The 20,477-nt window shown below is 36.1% G+C and overlaps 1 protein-coding gene across 4 annotated transcripts in view; it reads left to right on the top strand.

The window, feature by feature from the left end:
- The window catches only part of RFX3 (regulatory factor X3), a 309,035-nt gene extending 292,404 nt beyond the window's left edge, over positions 1-16,631 (top strand). For 3 of the 4 annotated variants that reach the window (XM_007969367.3, XM_073021548.1, XM_037998447.2), the window contains 2 exons: positions 6,058-6,100; positions 9,662-16,631. In XM_007969367.3, coding sequence (XP_007967558.1) covers positions 6,058-6,100; positions 9,662-9,900 — 282 coding nt within the window. In that variant the 3' untranslated portion in view covers positions 9,901-16,631. Of the gene's footprint in view, positions 1-5,077; positions 5,141-6,057; positions 6,101-9,661 lie in introns of all 4 variants that reach the window. The other variant, XM_073021549.1, reaches the window with a different exon arrangement.
- The last annotated feature ends 3,846 nt before the right edge of the window (positions 16,632-20,477 follow it).

The raw sequence follows: 20,477 nt of genomic DNA, 5'->3' as shown, positions 1-20,477 counted from the left end.
ACACTTGTTTTTTCCCTTGTGACCTTCATCAGTGATGCCCATATGCGTGAGCTGTGCTCTCTTGAAGCCTCTGGTTCCATATCCTTCCTGTGACCCACGTCCTTATATATCTTTCTCAAAGATAAAAATCTTCTGTTCCCTTCACTGTTAATGAGCTGGAGCAGGTCTTCTAGGGTCTTACAAGCTCTTCTTCTAGTCAGGTGTCAGCAAACAGTGGTCCACAGGCCAAATCCAGCTCATCATCTGTTTTTGTAAATGAAGTGGTTGGTCTTGGGGTGGGGTGCTTTTGGGTTTGTTTGTTTTTGGAGACTGAGTCTCACTCTGTCACCCAGGCTGGAGTGCAGTGGCACGATCACAGCTCACTGCAGCCTCGACCACCTTGGAGGGTGATCCTCCTACCTTAGCCTCCCAACTAGCTGGGACTAGAGGTACGGCCACCACGCCCAGCTAACTTTTTTGTATTTTTTGTAGAGATAGGGTTTTGCCATGTTGCCCAGGGGTCTCAAATTCCTGGGCTTAAGCAATCCGCACACCTGTGCCTCCCAAAGTGCTGGGATTACGAGCATAAGCCACTGTGCCCAGCCCTGTTTTTGTAAAGTTTTATTAGAGCTACATCACACACATTCATGTACCTGTTATCTATGGCTATTGTTGCACTACAATGGTAAAGTTGAATAACTGTGACAGAGTCTTAATGGACTATAAAGCCTAAAATATTTACCATCTGGTCCCTTACTGAAAAACTTTACCAGCCCCTCTTCTTGACAATATACTTTTGTACTTTGCTGCTATCAGTTTTGTTTTTTTGTTTTGTTTTGTTTTGTGGGTGATAACATAGTGACATTAGACTTGGACTTATAAATAGAGAAAGAGACAGAGAGAGAGGAAGGATGAAAATGTGCTTACCCATAAATCTGTAATCTGGATATACTAACAGGGAGATTTTCTGTAAGATGCAATTTTTCTATACAGCTTTTGGTATCCTTTCAGAGTACTGGGATAGTAGAGTCAGACTGATTCTGCATGTCTGGTCTGCAGTTCTTGGGAGATAATGATGATACTTATAAATAATAACAATATTGATAATGGTGGTCATTTGTTAAGTGCTTCCTATGTGCCAGGCACTATGTGAAGTACTTTAACTTGGTTCTTTGGAAAGATCCAAATTAACACTATTGGGGAACTTGTTACAGATTTGCTTAAACAATTAGCAAGCGATGGCTGTGCTTACAAAGAATTAATGATACGTATAACATATATGTGATTATGATTACTCACTAATTCTTTCTCAGGGTGGGGTAAGCTCTTCCAGCAGGGAAGGTGTCCCTAAGGGTGAGGTCTTCATCCCAATCCCCTGAGCTCTTTCCTTCTGTCCTACTTCTGTTCCAGTATGTTTCTTGCCCCCCGCATGGATCCCCACCTGTTTGCTCTCTAGGCACCCTGACTTCCTCTACATTGTTTCAGTGCCCAAACATTACAGAACAAGGCTTGCCTGCCTCACTATGAAAAGTCAGTTGTTGCTGAACTGAATGTGCAACAGTCTCTTCAATGCACCTGTGGGCTGCATTCTCCCATGCTGAGCCAGGTTCCTCTCATGGTGACCATGCTCAGGGACAGGTACTAGGCCTCAAAATCCTGTAATAAACAACCCAGCTGCCTGGCTACAACCCAGGGTCTCTCAGGGATCCTGCCCATTGTTGCCCTGACTGTGCTTAACTGTTGCCCACTTACACTTCATGGACATTGCTGGTCTTACATGAATATATGTGCTAACAGTCTCTCACTGTCTACCTCGAGCATGCATTTCCCAGCCTGCTGTTGTCCAGTGAAGTGTACATTATTTTGACCCTAGTCAGGACCTGGAGGAAACAGTCTATAGGATAGGAAGTGTTTCTTCTCTCAACAATAGACATGCTTTCTGTACCGTCTGTTCTAGTTTCTCTTCGAACGTTTCCTATTTATCTCTCTGACTGATGGAATGTGAATTCATACATTGAAGGCCATATGCTTTCTAACTCCAGAGCACTTTTAAAATCCCTTAATTTATATTTCTTCCTCCATGTGTGGGTGTCTCTCTCTCTCTTTCCCCTTCACTTCCCTCCCCTCTCTCTCTCACCCCACATCCCATCCCATTTCTCTTTTTTCTCTCTCTCTCTCATTCTAAACCAAGGAGAATATCTGGTCTCAAATCTAACGGCACCATATTTACTACTTGACGTTAGACAAATCAACTCATTGTTTTCAATAGCTGTAACATGAAATCTAAGCACTTAACTTGCCAGATCCCTAAGTTGTTTTGGTGAGGCTGAAATGAGGAAGTAAATTTATTCATCTGGTAAGTATTTATTCAGCCTTTAATGTGTATCAGGCACTATACCAGGTTCTGGGATACATTTATGAAGAGAACAAAGGAACTTTCTTACCTATGGCAGTGACATTTTGGTTGGGAAGACATATATTAGGTGAGGAAACAAACAAAATAAGTTTTGCAGGTTGTGGTGGGTGCTTTGCGGGAAGTGAGCATGATGCGGTGACTGAGAGTGACAGGGACAGCGATACTCAAGATAGGGCTGCCAGGAAAAGCCTCTTCAGGGAAGCGATATTGACAGTGTGACACTCGCAGTCTGTTTGAGAGAAAACCTACCGTTTACTGAACTGCAAACACACCTTGTAAGTGGTAAAGATGTCATGTCAGTGAAGAGTAGTCCCCTCTAATCCTTTGTGCAAGAGGAAAAATTACGAAACAGTAAGTTTTCCCAATTTGTGATGCTGTAACTTCATAATAATCACTATACTTTCTTGTGAGCTCCTTTTTTTTTTTTAATCTAAATCTTTTACTACTTTCTCCTCTTCTGTTTTTTGTTTGTTTGCTTGCTTGCTTGCTTGCTTGTTTTTGAGACAGACTTTCACTCCTGTTGCCCAGGCTGGAGTGCAGTGGCATGATCGCAGCTCACTGCAATCTTTGCCTCCCAGGTTCAGGCGATTCTCCTGCCTCCACCACCATGCCCAGCTAATTTTTGTATTTTTAGTGGAGATGGGGTTTCACCATGTTGGTCAGGCTGATCTCGAACTCTCAACCTTAGGTGATCCACCTGCCTCAGCCTCCCAAAGTGCTGGGATTACAAGTGTGAGCCACCATGCCTGGCGTCTCTTCTGTTTTTGATTTGTACTGGCCTCATCTTGTCATCTGGCCCCTATCTATGGTACTGTTTTCCTTCTGCCTGCTCTCAATCTTCCCTGCCACTGTTCATGCCCTTCCTTCCTGCTGCTTGACCTGCTGCATGCCATAAACCCATGAAATTTGTTTCCATTTCTAAGACTTGAACCCTATACTTCTAAAACCTTCCCTAAGGTTTCCTAAGCTGCTCATTTTTCTGCTAACCTACCTACCCTTCAGAATATAGGGAATTTCTGCTACTTACCTCCTGAAGACAGGAGTATTTCCAAATTGATCTGACTAGAATTGGCTGGCATAGTGCCTGGCACATAGTAAATCCTCAATAAGTATTTATCAACTTTTAATGAATAAGTGAACTGATTTTGCTGATCTCATGCAGTCTATCTACAGGGTTAAAGTGTTTTTTCCTCTATAATTTTACATCTATTTTCCCCTCACATGTAAAATGCATATAAAAGCCTTCACCTTCAGCTCTATAGGATAGTAAAATCTGATCTCTTCTTCAGAGGATTTAAAAAAATTGTAATCTAGTTTCTCTGTTTGTCATACATGTAAAACTTTGTCGTTGATCCCAGAAACACCTAGAGGCATTGACAGTGTCTCTGAGATTCTTTGTACATTGTCCAACATAGTGCATAATGACAAGCCTCGGAATTTAGTATGTAAGTGGATTTTTGTTAATGATAATAACCATCACTGAAATTTCAGCTGTTTTGGTTTCTGTTTTCAGCCTCTTGAATTATCAAACGTATTATTCATATTAAGTAGAAACGTCTAAGGGGAAAATCTTTGTATTAAGGAAGTTGTCATGTTTTCAGAGTTAAGTAGCAACTAAATGCAATGTTTCTTTTGAAGAGAATTTTCAAATATATCCAGAGTTTGGTTTTAGACACTCTGTGTGATATTATTGATCAGCAATAGCAACAATAACTTAGCTACAAACAACTTTCAAAGACTTTTCAACAGCAAATAGAATACTCACTTTTTATCAGTATAAAGTTGTGTTTAGAATCATCACTGCCAACTCGTTTCAAGAACTTAAGTGTTAAGTATTCCCTTAAATCTATATCTTTTTGTGTTATGTCAGTTAGTAATAACTTGTAAATGATCCTTCAGTTTTGAACATTCTCTGTTTATAGTTCTAAAATACTTAAATAATACCAAAAATTGATGAAGAATCCCTTTGGGTTTTTGTTGTTTAGGTTATATTCTTTAATTCAAGAAAACCCACATAATTTACACTGAATTTTTATGTAGACTTATACAAAGACCTGACCTATGTGATCAGGAACAACTTCAAAATTTCAATATTTATGATTTATATTTGTTGCCCCGTGGGATGTATTAGGTTGGTATAAAAGTAATAGCGGTTTTTGCCATTACTTTTAATAACTCTAAAAAATAACCCTAAAGCAGTGGGGCAGACTTTCAAATAAATATACTAATAATTACATGTCTAGGAGGCCCCTGTCTCCTTCAAAGCAGTCACCTAGGAAGGCTACACATTTGTTCCAGTAATGCTGCTATGGCTTAAAAATGTTGTGGAATGCCTTTGAAATGCTAAGAAGTAAAGGTAAAATGACATTATTTTAAATAACCTGAATTGTGGCAGAGGTGAATTGAATTTTGTTGAGTAGTCAAATCATCCCAGGAACAAGTATACTAAATAAAATCTGGAGTGTTGCTTGGAGGCATAGTTGGATGTAAAATAACAAAATGGGCTTTCCTCATGATGCATAAACTAACTCTTGAAATTGTCAAAGAGGAATTCCAGAACTTTGGACCTTGGAATAAATGTATAAGCTCCCAAGGTAGCTACTGTGAAGAACAGTACTTGTCTAGGTAGGGAAAAAAATATGTGTATGTTTGCAAAATAAGATCAGTTTTATTACTTTATAGACAAACCTTGTAGATGAAAAAAATACTCCTATCATGGAACTCTTTATAATCAAACTTCCGAATGTAAGTAGAATTTCTGCCTCATCCTTTCTAAGCCTGTTGAGAAATCTGGATTTCTAATAATGACTTATTACCTTAAAAAAGTAATGTTTACTGTTTTAAAAGTAGATGCTTTGCAGTTTCTCTTAACCTTTTTTTGATTAGCTTTGTTACTCTATTCAATTTTTATTTCAGTGTATCCATCTTTATTCACTCTGAGATTCTCAAAATGTGTTTTCTCATTGTAAAATTATCAAACTGTTGAACTAAGTTAGAAAATAATATCTAAGCCGAAGGCTATTAATTGTTCTATATTGTTTCAAGCTCTTTTTTGTTGACATTAGTAATGATCAAATGCCTTTCTTTTCAAAGTGAGACCCTATTATCTAAGAGAGAAGTCTCAAATTAAAGATTTTGTAAAAACAAATAACCCTCAATTTTGGAGTTTCTATTATATTTTTATGTTTATTAATAAAAGCTTTAAAAATAGAGTTCAGCCAAACTGCTGGATATTGTTTCTCTAATGTAGAGACTTCCAGGTGGACTCATCAGCCAAGCATGGGGGGTGGAGCTGATGTGTCTTGCTTGATTGGGGCTTTTCCAAATTCATTTTGCCACATCAGTCTTCATCCAAGTCATCCAGGCCCCTGTTTCCTCATTGCTGAGTTGAAATAATAAAAGGTAAAATGGAGCATGGAAAGCAGAGAAAATTGTTATCCTTCTGCAAAGAAGCTAAGACAGCTAAATTGTGACATAATTTGAACTGTTCAAATTTGACAAGTTTGATTGGAAAATTATGTGACCCATGTAATTAGAGATCAAAATGGCCACTAGTTTGCAGTTTTAAAGAGTCATAGATTGGTGTTTTTACCACAGACAGATAGAATATTATTTTATTCTGCCCCATATTAACTATTGCACAAATGACTATTGTTTTGCAGTTTGGTGATTTAAATGCCGTGTCTCCTGGAAATCTGGATAAAGGTAAGAATTGAAAATAATGTACATTTTAAGAACTTTTTTTCACTAACAAATTCTCATAGAGGAAAATACAGTGTATGTTTACAATACTCTTGATTTTGCAGAAGTGGCATACAAATCCTAGATAAATGTGAAACTCCTGTCTTCATTATTTCTCCATTTTTTCCCATCGCTATGCCTTCTACATATGAGGTATTTTAATTGCAGATAATTGAATTTAAATGTAGTTATAAAGTTCTTTACACTTTTTGCCTGAAGTTCATTACAAGTAATAAGAAATCATTTCTGACCATGGCTAGAGTCCTGGAAATAAGTGATAAAATTGGATGAGACATTTTTATTCAAGGCCCACCAGGCAAGAGAAAAGATTCCTTGGCTCACCTACCTCACCAATTCATACTTTTGTGTAGAAAAAGAATCAGAGATAGCAGTGAGGTTTACTATAAATGCAAGATTAGTAATGGTATAGATGAAGAAAGTAACATATATACTTCTGAAATTTTAATAGCATTGCCACTCTAATATACAGTATAATATGATAGCATGATATATATTTCTGAAGAACCTCAGGATCAACAAAATCACACAATAAAAAAAGCAAGATGGACTTAGGGGGAGATAGAATGGGGATAGAGCACACAAATCTTACCCACCTTTATAAGCAGAGCACAAGCAAAACAATACTGATAAAAATACCAGTGCAATTTTTAAAAACAAGTAAATTTTATGTTAAACACTGCAGGAAACAGAGCTTTTTCTTTTAAAAGGTGGTGGAGGGAGGGAGGTATCTTGAGGTTTTAAAGAATTGTTATGGTTATTGACTATTGGAGACAGGTACAAAATGCACAGAAACTGGGGAGAACTATGCACTTAGCCCTTCCAGGCCAGAGTCACTGGGGAAAATGAGATGAAAGGAAGTACATGGGGAGTCTGTAAAGAGGTTCAGCGCTGTTCTCCAGAGCGTGCTATATTAAGGTACTCAGTACACTAGCAATGCAGGGAAATTAGAAAATTATAGCCAAAAAATTTGTTACTACAAATATATACTCTATAGGATTAACCAAATAACCCTCAGAAAAATAAGTCAATGATGATATTTATTAGTAATTTTAGAGCAAGAAACGTGGTAACTGATACCCATGTCCATTATAAAGCAACACTGATGATGTACTCGCACCAAAGCCTCATAACCCAAATTTAGGGGTTTCATCCCAGGGTATCCAGAAGGACAGTAGAGATTTACTACTCAGTCAGAGACTGCATTCCAGCCAGGCTTCTTCACACAGTGCTGAACGACAATCTTCTGTAAACTCCTGTAGCACCTAATTTTAGTTTTTATGCACCAAATTTCCATAACCTGACGTAGATTCCTAGGAAATGTCTTCAAGTTTTTATAGAAGCATAAAATGTCTACCGAATTACATCTCTTTGTCCTTAGGACCTGGAGAACGGGCTTGCTTTTATAAGTTGCTTTGTAGATTTTCCGAAGGAAACCTGTCACCCAGAGATAGACGTAAGCAAAACCTACCTGGAACACTTAAGTTTGTCCAGTCCGTTATCTCACTACCCTTTCCATCCACAACAAAATAGATAGAAGGACTTTCTCACTTTGTCTCCACTGCCCTCCCTGCCTGAAAATGAGTTTTTGTCTTTTCAGTGCTCCCTTTTTTATTATTTTGACACTAATTTCTTAGGCACAGGGAAGTCTGTAGACAGGGAGCAGAGAAGCAGTGTGACTTGTCCTCACCTGCTGGAGGTGGCCACGCTGGTCCCATTTACCCCCAGACCTCTTGATGGCTCTTGAGATAGAGCCCGATAGGCATACTCAGGGCCTAAAGATTGAATGTGAAATCCTAGGAGTTTTTGAGGGCTTCTCCCACAAAATGAGAATTCTTGTTCTGATAATAAAAGGGATATTTGCTCCGTATAAAAATTTCAGATAATACAGAGAATTAGAAACTATAGAAAGTGAAGCTTTATTATCACAACCCTAAGAGACTACCACCATGAAGAGTTTGTGTTAAGATCCTTACAGACATTTTTGTTTTATATATAAAAACATGAAAAACCGAAACATTTCATGCAAACATGTTTCAAGTATACCCTCTTGATGAAGCAAATGTCTACAAAAGGTATCCCTCTCCCTGTAGCCCTTCAACACTTTGAATATACTTGTTCTGACACACTCAGGTATTATCATTAAGTTCATTTTCCAGAGGCAAAAAGGTAACTTGATAAAGTAGGTGGGCCAAGATATCTTTTGCCTCATCTAAGGGCACTTCTTTGTTTTATTGGTCACTAATGCATGACACACATTTCTAGGTAATGCATATTAATCTCCACCTATTTAATCACAAATTGCCATTTCTCAGACCTTGCTCCTAGTGGCTGTACACTGTACAACCATATATGGAAGCACTTTTACCTCTCACTGCTTTTTTCTAGAACCAGCTTTACCCCAATCAAAATGAAATAAGAAAAGTCAAGGGGCCTTGTTTATAGAGACAGCTGCATTAGCAGAGATTTTTGCTGTGGGTGTCTGCCAAGTGGTAAAGCTACAATTTTACTGCTAGCAAAGAATCCAACTTAATCTGACTAAAGAGATACTTGTTGCACATTCATTGTATGTGATATGCCATAGAACAGTAGAGAATGGAGACCTGACTTTGTTTATACAAGCCACTGTAATTATCCCTCATGAAGAGGTATTCTGAGGAGACTGTCACACAATAGTAAAGCTGTATATGTGCATTTTCTGTCTCTAATGTACTTTTGAATTTTAACAGTGCATACTGGAAAAAAATTAAATGGCATTCTATTATAATGATGCCTTAGTTAATATAAAATGTATTACAATTGGGGGTAACCATGATTATATAATGCATTTGATTTCCAGAAATGAATACCAGCTATTAACAGTATCAGCTGCCAAGAATGGAAATCCATTGCACATTTTTAATCTGATACTACTGCCTCAGCCTTAATAATTTTTATAATAAAAATTAAGGGTTTATTTAATACTGTGACCATCTATAACATTGATGAATGCCAAAAAGTCTTACAGCAGCCTCTGTTTATACATGGAATAGTAATATTAAGAATCAACATAGTTCTGACTCACGTTAACACTAGCATAGATAAAATGTGTATTTAGTGTAGATTTTTGGAGGAAACAAAACTTTTTTTGTATTTGCGTTTTCAGCTCAGTACATTCCTCAAAAGTCAGCATAACATACCAAAGTGACTACTTTATTATGACACAAATTATGCCATTATTTAATATAGACACTTACGGAAATTCCAAAGGCTTTTTTAAAAAGTTAATGAAGTATCAATCACAAATTGCCAAAAGTAAATTAATCTCGCTATGTTTGAAAGAATTATAGATGCATCAATACAGCATTGATATGAATACATTCCGATGAAAAGAAAACCTATAAGCTTTGTTTCCTGAGAAGAGCTAAGATGTTTCTTAATGTACTATATTAAAGTGTTTCTAAAGCACTTGTTGATTGCTATTTTCTAATTTGTTTTCTGATAATAGTCTTGGTTTTATTTGTGCAGATGAAGGCAGTGAAGTGGAAAGTGAAATGGATGAAGAACTGGATGACTCTTCAGAGCCTCAAGCCAAAAGAGAGAAAACAGAGCTGAGCCAGGCATTTCCAGTGGGCTGCATGCAGCCTGTTCTCGAGACTGGCGTGCAACCAAGCCTCCTGAATCCAATTCACAGCGAGCACATTGTCACAAGTACTCAGACTATCAGACAGTGCAGCGCTACAGGAAATACCTACACTGCAGTCTAAAGAATATTAAAGCGTATTTCTCCAGCTTACATTAACCCTGTTGATGTTGGGCTTAAGTTGAAAATTTTATAAGCCTGAAGGTCGACTGTTGTCAAATTCTATCTGTGCTGAACATTAACTTTTTGGAGTTGTGAAATGGAATGGGTGTATGTATTTTGCCAGATTTTTTTTTTTAACGTAAACAAATTATTTGCCTCTTAATAATGAATTTTTTCCCTTAGTTTCAGGTGTCAAGAAGGATTTTTACAACACTTAATGTCAATGTTTTGTTTTCTTATAATTAAAAAGTAATTTACATTTTTTTGTAGCTTAAAATATTTTCTTGTTGATTGTTAGTCTTGGTGTATGATTTCATGTGTAAGTTTTTAAATTAGATGCACTTCTGTGAAATATCAAAAGAAATGATTGTTTTGATTGACACTGGAGGCATGCCCATTTGGCAGCAGATGCATCAAATTTGCTTTTGAAAGGTGCTTTTCATTGGACAGAACCATAAGACACTATTTTGATAACATTTTGAGTACGGAGAGAGAATACAGAGCATTTTTATTATAGTGCTAGAGGGTTTGGAAGGTCATCTATTTTTCTCTGAGGAAAAATTGAGCTGTGCATTTATCAGTTCAGAGTAAATGACAGAATTGCAAGAGATTATGCTAATAGGTACATCGTTTGTGTACATAATTATTAAACCATGTTAACAATGCAAGCTTCCGTTAAACATTGAATTTTAACTATTATTTGCATACCACTTCCTCTGTTTAAAGACTACTGATTCTGTATTTGGGACCACTGCACAGATGCATTCTGCTGTTAAGTGGGGGCTGTTATAGTTAGATACTGAAGCAGGAAAAAATGACTTGACTTTTTTTTTTAAGTGTACATGCTACTTATGCTGAGCTGGACATACAGGAAACCATTCCATTTGGATGACTTTCTTTTATTCCAGGTCTTTTTCCTAATAGTAGTTCAATATGCTGCTATTATAAACGAGAATTTATAGAATGCACGGAATGTAGCAACCTACATAATGTTATTTCCTTCAAAACTATTTCCTGGATTCTAAAGTATGTGGATTTAAATTGTAAACAGAACCTGAAGGCAGTGTAACTGGCACACCTCACTGTTACTTATCCCCAATTCTGTAGGATTTGGATAGGTGGCTGGATGGACCATTGCCATTGAAGAATGTACATCAGGGATCATCGTACCTCGGCTATTACATGGTGCCTTAAAACAGAACTGAAGCTAAGGTTTAGTAAGGTTTATTTTGTTCATGTGACTAACTCTTCAATCCATTTGACAAAGTGTGCCTGTCATTTTCAGATTCCCGAAGTAAGGACAGGTGACATGTTCTTCAAAGGAAATTTAGGGAAAACAAAGCAAAACAAAAAGACAAAAATCAGTTTCCCTCTTTGAGTGACCGTGGATCTATTTTTTATTCTTAGAGCTGAATATTACTTGATTACAAATCAGATTGCTTAAGGGTGTGGAATAGCAGGCTAGTTTTAATACCAACTTGTTACATAAAATCATATATGTTTTAGACCATTCTTATTTAGTTACAATTTTAGAAAGTTAACAAAGTAAGCAGGTACTTATCGAAGTGCATCTTTTCAGTCTAAACGTTTGTCTGTGTGTCTAGGTGGTGGTGTGTCCACATGCACACATGAGTGCCCATGGGGCAGGAGTCTGCTACAAAGTCAGAAGGTGAGATCCTAGAGAGTTATACCCAGCCCCATTTTAATTTGCATGAAAAGCCAAGGTTCTTTTAAGCACTCAAATTATTTAATGATTAAAACAAAAAAAGGCACATCTGTTCATTTAAATAGTTGTAAAAAACTAATCAGCAAAAATAAATAGATAATAAAGCCAAAAAAAGGAAAGCACAAAATGATTGACAGATTATCAAATGAGGCCTATATTAAAACCAAGATGTTTATCTTTCCAGTGGTATTGGGGTAAGGGGGGTGGGGGGTTGGAAAGAAGAGGTGAGCCAGTCTGTAAAGTTAGAAATACCAAATGGCTTATCAGGTAATACACAGTGTATTTAAGCTGCTGTTGCTTGATTGCCTCAGACTACTCAAATAACATCAACAACATTTCTTAAGTAAAATTTAAATATTTTAGATATAATTTTAAAAACTGATCCAAATTTTTTATTTTACAACTCATATATTTGAAAGTCTTCACTAGCATGGTAGCATCACCTTCATCTAAATATCATTTAAATTACTGTCCCCCTTTTTCCTCCCAAAAAGACAATGGATTTGTACCAAAACACACACACAAAAGGCAAACAAAACATGGTAAGCTGCAAAAGATCATGTATCTACTTCATTGTGCATAGGAAGTGTTTACAGGTAAAATTAAAATCAAAAATTAAAAAAACACTCTTCATTTTGGCTCTTCTTTCTGAATTTTTTCAGTTTCCTGTCTCTACCCACCATCCTTTGAATGATACCATATCTGTATTGGACCAAATGTATTTATTGGTTTCATTTTGTTTATTGGATGACTTTAAATGTATTTATTATCATTGTTTCCTTTAATTTAATGTTGGATATATTTGTATCATTACAGGAATCTGATAATAATGGGCAAATTTAGATTGATGAGGCTTAGGGATCGGGGATGCTCCAGGATTCAACATTTCTTCCAATTGTTCATGGTTTGTTCTAAATTAGGACAGATTAAGAACTAATAAACTTGATTACATTTGAACTAGACTCAATAAAAATATTCTGATCTCCTTTATGAATATTTAGGAATATTCTTTGTGACTAATGTAAGTAGTTTGGATCAAAACATAAAAAGAAGATCTATGGTTTATGCTACTTCTGGTTATTTGTAGTTCACAGTAAAACATGCACATACATACACACAAACATTTTCATCAATTTCAAATTTGAATTGTGAAATATTTGAGAAAAAATTAAAAAATTTATACATTTGAGCAAATTGAGCAATCACATTTATTGCATCGATTTCCATTTTTCCCTTTTTTCATTCATTGAAACTGGGTTTTCTAAATAATATTAGACACTAACACTCTTAACAGATTTATTCACAGATGACACAAGTACACATTTTAAGACTTCTTTGTATTTCTTGCAATTATAACCAATCACTAGTCATGAAATATACCTACGTAGACCAAGTGCTACACTTTCAGTGAGGAAGCATGTAAGGAAGGTATGTTGACTGTTTTTAAGTTTCAGAAAAGATATTTTCATATGATAGGATTGAGTATCATGGGTATAGTTTGATCTTGACATATACTTTGAAAATCATAGAAGATTTGCATTCATGAAACCAATGAACAATAGGGTGGAATGGATGAACCATCTCCTTGGAAGACAGGGCCCAATTTTCAATTTTTTCTTTGGCTATCAAGTTGCTAGTCACTTATTCAGGATTTTCATCCAAACTGTGTTTGGACTGACTGTATAAGTCTTACTGCCTTTTCAGAAATCTGCTTTCCTTTGTGTGATTTTTCTCGTACTGTATAGCACGGTTTATGCACCTCTCTTTAGATGGTGTACTTTAAAACAAAGTAAAATTTAGAAAATGGTTTTAACACTGCATACCTAAAATTAGTAGTGTGCAGCATTGACTGCCTTTGATTTGTAGTAAACAAGTAAAAATGAATACGTTCTTGTAGATGCTGTAAAAGTCATTCAGGAATGAATACGGTTTTAGTGCCGTAATCATGAATCTTTTTATATGAATGCACTGTCTAAAAGTGCTAAATGCATTTTCAAATTTTTAAAAATTCCTCAGATGATATATTTGAAATGTCTAAAATAATGCTGTGCTTGAAACATTAGTGTAAAAGAAAAAAAAAATGTGTGTCACTGTGATGTTGGTCCTCCCTGTGTGGACATAAGTAGAAAGTAAAAACTTGGCAAGTCACTTTTGTGTACAGTTTGAGGCAGTGGTTATATACAATAAATTGACCTTTATTATATCCCCCTGACGCACACATTCTTGGTGAGAAAATAACAACCATCCACAAATTGAGATCAGAACTTTTGTGATCTGTATGAATCACACCAGATCATGGGGGAGGAGGATTGGCATGCAGTGCTATTGAAAATTGGGCTTGTTGCTAGATCAGAACAACCTCCATGTATATGGTTAGAACAAATCAATTAATGGAATCCTAGTATTTCTGCAAGTTTGGTGATTTTTAAAAACTGGAATAGAAGCATTAATTCAGTGCTTAGTTCTAGTATTAGAAAACCCCTTTGATGTAATGCCTTGTATTAACCCTTTGAGCATTGTAAGATATACAATGGGGGACAAAAGCCTTTCAGATCATTTATTTAGACTTAGACCGGTAAAGTATACTCTATATCCAAATGTCTAATTATGCTGTTTTTTTAAGGGGGGGGGGGGTAGGAAGAGAAAGTGTTTCCACGCCGAACACTTGCATTTTATATACAACTCTTAATTTTTCTTCAAGAGGGCTTGATATATTTATTCCCAAATATTCACTGCCATCTAAGTAAGTGTACTGTTTACAGAAAAAAAAAAAAAAAAAAATCAACTTTTCTAGCATCACACCATAGTTTCTAGAAAAGGAGGACAAATACATGGGCCTGGATAGACCTATGTCATAACTGATTTCTGCACATTGAAGGTACCTAGATTGCCTTTAAAAGGTATAAAGAAAGGGTTAAGTTTCTTTTTTTTTCTTTTTTTCCCAAAATGAAACAAAAGATCTCATTTATTTAGCTTTAGAAAGTACAAGTGTAAGTGAAGCCTTAGGAAGAAACGAGTTCGAGTGGATTAAGAGAATCTGAACTCTTTGGGGGCAGTTAGGCTATTTGGAGTTAGATCGCTCATCAAATATTGTTTGGGAATTTCACACAGGGCATAATTTTATCTATGCTCCAAAACTTTAATACTTTGTCAAAAAATTATATATAGATAGAATGGAGAGCAAAGCACTTGATTTTAAGCTCATCTGTCAGGAGATGCTATGACTACTGCTTCTGATATCTCTAAATGTCAGTCTGCTTACACCATTGCTGATTTTGTTCAAGGGAATCTCTTCGTGCACTTGATTCCCTCTGTTCCCTGTGTGATCGAACATGAAAGCAGTGTTGTCTGCAGATGTGCTTGCGCTGCCCTAGCCGGGCGCAAATAAGAGTGTAACCTATTCTGATGTCTGGTGAAAGGACATCCATAGCATAGTGCAAGTATGCCGTAAACATTGCTTTTTAGGCAGTTTAGGAAGTCAAACCATGCAAATTACTCATGTGTTAACATGCAATACTCAAAGGGTTTTAATTTAACTCTCTTCTTTTGAATTCTTCATGATGATTTACTGTAAATGCTTCTCAGTTTGCATGCCTTGATCATTGCTGCTAGTGATTTTATGTGCCAGTAGACCTGAGTTTAGTTTACCAATTTTACTTAAATAGTAAAAGCCACTTACAAAGTGACTGCCTAGGATTTTTTTTTTCCTTTCATTTGAAATAATTGATAATACTTTTTTAAAAAAGAAAAATGTGTTTTGTCTCTTTTATTTTGTTCTATTTTATTTTTCTCCCCTCTTTCCTTTGTTTTTTTAAATAAATTATGATGTTGGGATTGGAAGCCCTGAGTAATGAAAATCTTTGGTAAGAATTGTTTATGTAGCTCAATAATGAGGACAACAAATCTTTTTTAGAAGAATTTTGATTCTGGGGAGGAAAGAAAATATAAAAACTCCCATTGACTGTTGATAACCAAGTAAATTTTTCCTTCAGTAAATTAGTGTTTTTGAAGAAACGATCGCCTTGTTTTAACCTGGTAAACAACAATTTTAAATGACCCAATAAAGAAGCTATTGAATTTTATTCGTTTAAAAAGCATCTTTTGTACCAAAGCAAATTTTTTTCTCTACTCATTTCCATCATCAAATTGGACCTATGGTGGTGACCAATGCATTGGTTACAGAAACTTTAAGTGAGTGCCTTGAAAAAACTTGGAAATTTGTGCCTGAGGTGGTAAACTTTTAATTAGGTTAATTGTAGTGCTTACCAATCAGTAACTTCACTATCACTCAGGGCTTTCGTACCTTCTAGGTAAAACTTCTTTCATTGTGTTTTTTTAAGATAATTGTATTTTTTTTAAGTGCCATCATTTAAATTTCACTTAGTAAGTGGCCGATTACATTATTCAGTCCCACAAGCACAGAAACATAGTAACACTAGGAGATATTTGAACATTTATTTTACAATCGACTGAATATATTATGTAAATGAGGTAAGCAACTTTTGTAGAGATTGTATGTGTGAGATAATGTAATGTTCTTTTCCAGTTTTTGGACTACAGTTGAATAAACTTTTTAATTATTTAAAAACATCTTTACCGAATAACATGTGATGGTTTTTTGTATAATGTATTTGATTTTGTAAATACGTATTTCCTGATGTGATTTTTGTGAGAAATGCTAAATCTTTTAGTATATCATGTCCTCTCAAAATTGGCAGGAGCTAAATAATAGTTTGTGGGCGATTTGTATTGTGTACTGTACAATAACTGGGGAACTTTTATAATTATAAAAATATATATTAACTTTTAGTGTGTTGTTTAAACAAATGACTGGAACATACTAAAGATATTAGTAGGATTTTTCTGAATATTTCAGACTTGAACTCAGGCTAGCTTTCTTGTGTTTTTCAAAACAAAATGGTGTCTTGTCTTTTAAAATCAATAAATTTGTTTCCTTGTTACAAATACATTGGAAATGGCTTGGGTTTTTTTCCCCTCAAATCACTGCCTGGAAGCTAATAATACAGTACCTCATCTGAAGGGTAGTATCTGTCATTCATTAACTTAGAAACAAAATTAAGTTGTTTTCCTTTTTTGTATCAAATGAAATTGGCAATATTTACACATGAACAGCACAAAAAGAGAAAATTATAAGCCCAGCAGGGTAAAAATCTTACCCTCAAAGAAAATTAATGATTGAGTGCTATATAATTTCAGAAGCTGTCACATTTCCATTGTAAATCCAGATTTTTGGATGTGCATAGTGTGTTTGTTTTATGTCACTTCACATTGATATTTGGCACTCAAGTTCCTTTCTTACATTCAACTTGCTTATTAAAATTTAACACACTTAAGAAGATATGCTGCCAGTGTTTTTCCATAGAATACCTATAGGAAAATTCACTTTTTGGTGTACAATTCTATGAGTATTGACAGACACATACAATCATGTAGCCACCACCCTAATCAAGTTTAAAATGATTTATGTCACATTTAATTTCAAATCACTATATATATACATATATATATATATCCTCCTGTTAGAATATGGAATAGCCCATTTATGTGGGGTTTCTTTGAAAGAAATACAAGGCAAAAAATATACTTTTTGGAATCTCCAACATGATACTTCCAGATCGTAGTCTAAAGTTATCTCTAAAACTACACTATTGCTGGGTGCAGTGGCTCATGCCTGTAATCCCAGCACTTTGGGAGGCCAAGACGGACGGATCACGAGGTCAGGAGTTCGAGAACAGCCTGGCCAATATGGTGAAACCCTGTCCTATTGAAAATACAAAAATTACCTAGGCATGGTGGCACACACCCATAGTCCCAGCTACTTGGGAGACTGAGGCAGAAGAATTGCTTGAACCCCGGAGGTGGAGATTGCAGTGAGCTGAGATCGTGCCACTGCACTCCAGCCTGGGCAACAGAGGGAGACTCCGTCTAAAAAACAAACAAAAACGACTACACTATTGGCATCATAGCCCACAGAAACACCAAATTCATTTTAACTTACATTGGTATTTAAACTAGTAGCTTAGAAACGTATCCAAATAATGTTATTTAATAAACAAATGAAAGAACCGTAGGCAAAATTATAGCTAATAGTAGAGACAATACTAGAGTAGAAAGAAAAGTAATCTGACCAATTTAGGCATTTTTATGTTGCAGCCGTTGCCACTTGTGAGATATTTGGAATTTTCATACAAAATGAAGAGTTCCCAGTTTCTAATCTTATTTTCATACTTGATTTCCCTTGGAAATTTTAGGTCTTTCAAATCTCTTATAATTAGTGCATTACTTGGTTATAATACTAGTCCTGCCATGAGTTTTTAATATTATTTTCTTCTGCTTTGGAACTCAGACATTTCAAAACTTGAACTCAGCCTACTACCAGAAAAATGTAACTTGTTTTTATTTACCCATTCAATTCGATCACCAAATATGTTTTCATTTTGGTCTAAAGGTAATGTAGTTTCTCTCTGTTGCTCACTCTTTCTCTCTCTCTCTCTCTCATCTTTGAAAATACAAATAAAAGATAATGAAGTTTCTTGAGACTATGGAGTTCACATAGCTAGTGTCTCATGATCAATAGTCACAACCTTGAAGGAGACAAACATTCATATGAATGTGGAGCAGCTTCTAAAACTGAGGTTTTAACTTGTATAACACTTGAATGTTTTGCAGTTTGTGTGTATGCCCATATTTCTGCGAAGAAGTTTCATAGTTTTCATCACATTTTCAAAGGTATATGCAACCCAAAACTCACTGTTTAGAATGTTACCACTAAATTTCAAACTTATATAAAATGACAAGTCTAGAAACAGCATATTAATAATTACTAATAGCATGTTGATTCGTTATTATCAACAGTAAATAACAAACCCCAAGCCTTTGCATAATCTTAAAAGATTATGCTCTCTTGGGTTCAGAAAGTTGTAGTGAAGCCTTCAAACTCAAACCATTTACTCTCGATTTTGTGCTCAGGTTGCAATGCAATAGAAACAATGACAAAGTCAAAATGGCAAAATTCAGTTGGAGCTTCTGAAGAATTAACTGATTTTAAAGATACTGGTGATAATTCTTCATCTAGAACTGTATCCACTCATGACAAGGATTATATGGCACACTCCCACAGGAACTGAGGAAAGCTTAATGGAGTATTTGCAATGACGTGTTAATGGTTAAATTTTTTGTCTTTAATGATAAAATGTTTATATGCGACAATTCTGTTCATATAGAAAATAGATACAAGTTGGGTAAATAAGTACTAAGACGGTTGCTATAGTTCCCACTTCCCTAGTTGGTCATTAGGCCTCAGTTGATGACCACATCTTACTAACTCCTCTACTCATTGCACATTCTTACTCTGCTAGGGCCTGCTTGGTAGGTTGCTGAAGGGGTGACTCAACCCTTCATTCCTTGCAGTCTTGTTTATTGGGTTATCACAGTTTTCCATTGACTATGAAGCTGAGACTCCTGAGAGGACAAGTAGCAGGATAGTCCTCCTGACTCCAATTATGAAGCAATAATCCAACTTCCTTTTTATAACTGTGGTTAACTACCTGAATCACTAGAGCAACTGCCTTCCTTACCTGTTGGTTCAGAACCATGAGGAACCCAAACTGGCCAAGGGATAGTCTTAGGACTGACTGTCTCGGCTTCCAGTTTAATAAAATCATGACTTGGTTCCCAAGTGGAAGCAGTCCTGCCTTGAATATTTGGGCCTCCAAAGTCACTAAGCTCAGTGTTTGAGGCCTGAAAAGCAAAAATCTTGTAAATGGCTTGTTTGGTGTAAAAAGGGGCTACTCCCAACTAGATTCCTTGATTCCAGGAACCATGTATTCTGACTGTGAAAGAAATGATGCTAAATATTGATGGCTATTTATTGTCTCCCAGCTGACATCATGGCTGAGCCTTTAGCAGGCTGTTCTATTTCTTGTTCTATGGAGTGAGCTGTTTCCGTGTGATGAAATGCATGAGACTTCTGAATTCTGTGGTGAAAGCCCACATCCCTTCACCATATAATTAGTTCTATAATCAGTAGAGGATTGTGTAGGATATCATATTCATGAATAAAATAACTATAAATGGAAGAATGATGGAAAAGGCAAATCTACATCTGGAATATTTCTCTATTCCTTTAAGAGAGTTGCTTTTCCCTCTTTGATGAAAAAGATCCTATGTAATAAACCTGCCACTTGGTCGCCCTGGGGAATAGGGCCACTTCAGGAGGCTTAGCGTTGACTTGTGTTATGGGCAGGTTGGCACTCTGCAGCTCAGCAGTAGTAATGGCCTTGGTGAGGGGAAGTCTGTGTTGCTCAATTGCCGAGACCCTGCAGAGTGTCCTCCATTCTGCTATTTGAGTTTCCACGTTCATGGGGGATTTCCATCTTAGTCTTAAAGTAATTAACATTCTCCTGACTTAGAGATAAATAAGATAATCACATAGGGGGAAATGTTCAGGACTGGAAGTTAGAAGCCTGAACTGTCTGTCTTATTACAAGTCGGCAACTTACTAGATTTCTATTCTTGAGAAATTCACTTAACGCTACAAATCTGAGTATATTTAGAAGGAAGATGAGATCTCTTCCCTAAGCAATGACTGGAAAGATTGGTATATGTATGCTGGTTAAGAGATAGTCTTAGAAGTCAGGTAAACCTGGGCTTGAATACCAACCCCACAACTAACTAACTATGTGACCTCACTGGGTAGATTGAGGAATACACATTTATAAGACTGTGTAATATTTGCTAAATGCTTAGCAGGTGCTCACACGTAGCAAGCCCTCAATAAAAGGTAACTATTG

This window comes from Chlorocebus sabaeus, chromosome 12 (genome assembly GCF_047675955.1).
Source record: "Chlorocebus sabaeus isolate Y175 chromosome 12, mChlSab1.0.hap1, whole genome shotgun sequence".
Taxonomy (NCBI): Eukaryota; Metazoa; Chordata; class Mammalia; order Primates; family Cercopithecidae; genus Chlorocebus; species Chlorocebus sabaeus.
Note: the sequence above shows the minus strand (reverse complement) of the source record. Positions and strands in the feature narration are given on the sequence as shown.